Source organism: Ursus maritimus, unplaced genomic scaffold (genome assembly GCF_017311325.1).
Source record: "Ursus maritimus isolate PB19 unplaced genomic scaffold, ASM1731132v1 scaffold_4, whole genome shotgun sequence".
Classification (NCBI taxonomy): Eukaryota; Metazoa; Chordata; class Mammalia; order Carnivora; family Ursidae; genus Ursus; species Ursus maritimus.
The window spans coordinates 4,078,318-4,080,699 of record NW_024426552.1 but is presented as its reverse complement, the minus strand read 5'-3'; the positions used below and the strand labels follow the sequence as shown (position 1 = coordinate 4,080,699).

The 2,382-nt window shown below is 57.3% G+C and overlaps 1 protein-coding gene across 1 annotated transcript in view; it reads right to left on the bottom strand.

Moving 5' to 3' along the window:
- PRDM15 (PR/SET domain 15) overlaps positions 1-2,382 on the bottom strand; it is a 67,365-nt gene that overhangs the window by 34,158 nt on the left and 30,825 nt on the right. The window contains exon 9 of the mRNA XM_040621888.1: positions 118-247. Coding sequence (XP_040477822.1) covers positions 118-247 — 130 coding nt within the window. The remainder of the gene's footprint in view (positions 1-117; positions 248-2,382) is intronic.

The window sequence follows — 2,382 nt, the reverse complement described above, 5'->3', positions numbered from 1 at the left end:
CCCCCCCCCCCACCCCACCCCCGCCAAGGAGTGAGCCAGTCTCCCTGCTGGAGGCGCCTTCCCACCCGGGTGGTGCGCTGTCCACACTGGGGCCCTGAGGGCTGCGGCAGGACTTACTTGGGCAGGGAACCCGTGTCGCCGGTGGTGGTGGCCAGCTTCCCCAGAACCAGCTCCATGATGCGCTCGTCCGGCGCTGCGGCCACAGGCTCGTCCGGCGGGACCTCCGTAATGATCTCTGCCACTGGCTCTGTATGAAGGGGACGGGACGGGCCATGTCATCACCAGGGCAGGGGACAGATCACAACCCACCCAGGAGGACGCACCTGAGTGTACCGCGGCCAGGCCAGAGTCGTAGGCACCAATCGCAAGACAGACACGAGATGAAAGAAGAAAGAGAAACTAGTGCTATTTTGAAATCCACGCATTTGCCTGTTTAGAAAAGCAAAATGCTATCCCTAACTTGATGCTGGAGTTATAATTTGTGATTTTTTTCCTAAAACCACGTTAAAACACTATTTCAGTCCCTTTTCCTACCAACCAAAATTGGAACATTGTGATACACGGCGGGATCTTTTCACTTATTAAATGAGTCCTGACAGAGATTTGGAAATACTAACTTTTAAAATCAGAGAAGCCATCATGAGTATGTTTAAAAGCAGATAATCATTTTGTACGAGAATCAGATGCCAAATAATTGGAGTAATAGGTATCCTGGCCTGAACCCCTGGACAAATAAATATGGGAAAACAACACAAAAAATTTCAGCTCCTGGTTTCTACCACTTTGTCTGCTCTATGTCTTCCTAATGCAACTAATAATTAGAGAAAGAATCACTTAAGCTTTCGGTGCCCCTCGTGTCTTCTCCACCTGTGTAAAGAGAAGTAGGGCGCTGCTCGGGGAGGGGAGGGTTAAATCATTCATCTGTCTATCAGCCCGAGGAGAACACGAACTTGGAGCTGGCTGCAGGAGCTGGTAAAGCCGGGACTGCCCCGGAGTATTACATGAATGCTGCCCCTCTGAGTACTTTTTCACTCCGGGAAAGAATAAGCATTTCTTCTCACTCTCAGAAAAGGAAACAAGGGCTCTACCAGATACCAAAGCACCCAGTGGTCAGTACGCAGACAGCGAGGGGACCCAGGTCTCAGTGTTACATCTGGTCCCGATAGGTGAGAACCCACCCCCACCCCGTGAGTCTTCTAGTATCAGGTGGTGCTGGCAGAAGCCACACGAGGACCGAGGGTCCACGGGCCCTGAACTCCCAAGAAAGTGGGTCAGAGTCCCTCCAAACTCCACTGAGGACACCATCACAGAGAAGGGGCCCAGCCAAGGCCTGGAGGCAAGCTACAAGCCCGCGCACAGGTGCTGCAGGAGCGGACGGTGGAGCGTTCACATGGGAACCAACTCCGCTGGGCAGCAAAAGGGAAGGAGCAGCCAGAAACCCAGCGTGGGTGAGTCTCGCTTCATGTGCCACGAGCAAGACGCTGGGCATGGAAAGACGGATGCACGTAAACCCCAGGAGGGGCAAGGCCGATTCCTACAAAGCCAAGGAGGAAAGTCTGGGGAGATGGCCATATTTCTCCGTCCTGTCGGGGCGCTGGTGACACAGGAGGAACGCTGGTCAGTGTTCACAACCTGCATGCTTTGCAGTGCCAGCTGCGTTACATGGGAATTGTGCTCTAAAGAGCTGATTCAAGCTGAAAGGGAAGGCTAGGTTCCACCCCCACCTGGCCTCTCTACACTGAGTTCACCCACTGATAAGTCTCTGAGCCCAAGATACCCTCGCCTGCTGGCTCCTCCCCCAAGACCAGCCCCCATCTGCTGGCTCCTCCCCCAGGACCAGCCTCACCTGTTGGCTCCTCCCCTCAGGACCAGCCCCCACCTGCTAGCTCCTCCCCCAGGACCAGCCCCCACCTGCTGGCTCCTCCCCCAGGACCAGCCTCACCTGCTGACTCTTCCCCCAGGACAATCCCCCATCTGCTGGCTCCTCCCCCAGGACCAGCCTCACCTGCTGGCTCCTCCCCTCAGGACCAGCCCCCACCTCTGGCTCCCCTCAGGACCAGCCCTCACCTGCTGGCTCCTCTCTCCAGGACCAGCCCTCACCTCTGGCTCCTCCCCTCAGGACCAGCCCCCACCTAGTAGCTCCTCTCTCTAAGACCAGCCCCCACCTGCTGGCTCCTCCCCTGGGACCAGCCCCCACCTGCTGGCTCCTCCCCTTAGGACCACCCCTCACCTGCTGGCTCCTCCCCTGGGACCACCCCTCACCTCTGGCTCCTCCCCTCAGGACTAGCCCCCACCTACTGGCTCCTCTCTCCAGGACCAGCCCCCACCTGCTGGCTCCTCCCCTCAGGACAAGCCCCCACCTACTGGCTCCTCTCTCCCCGG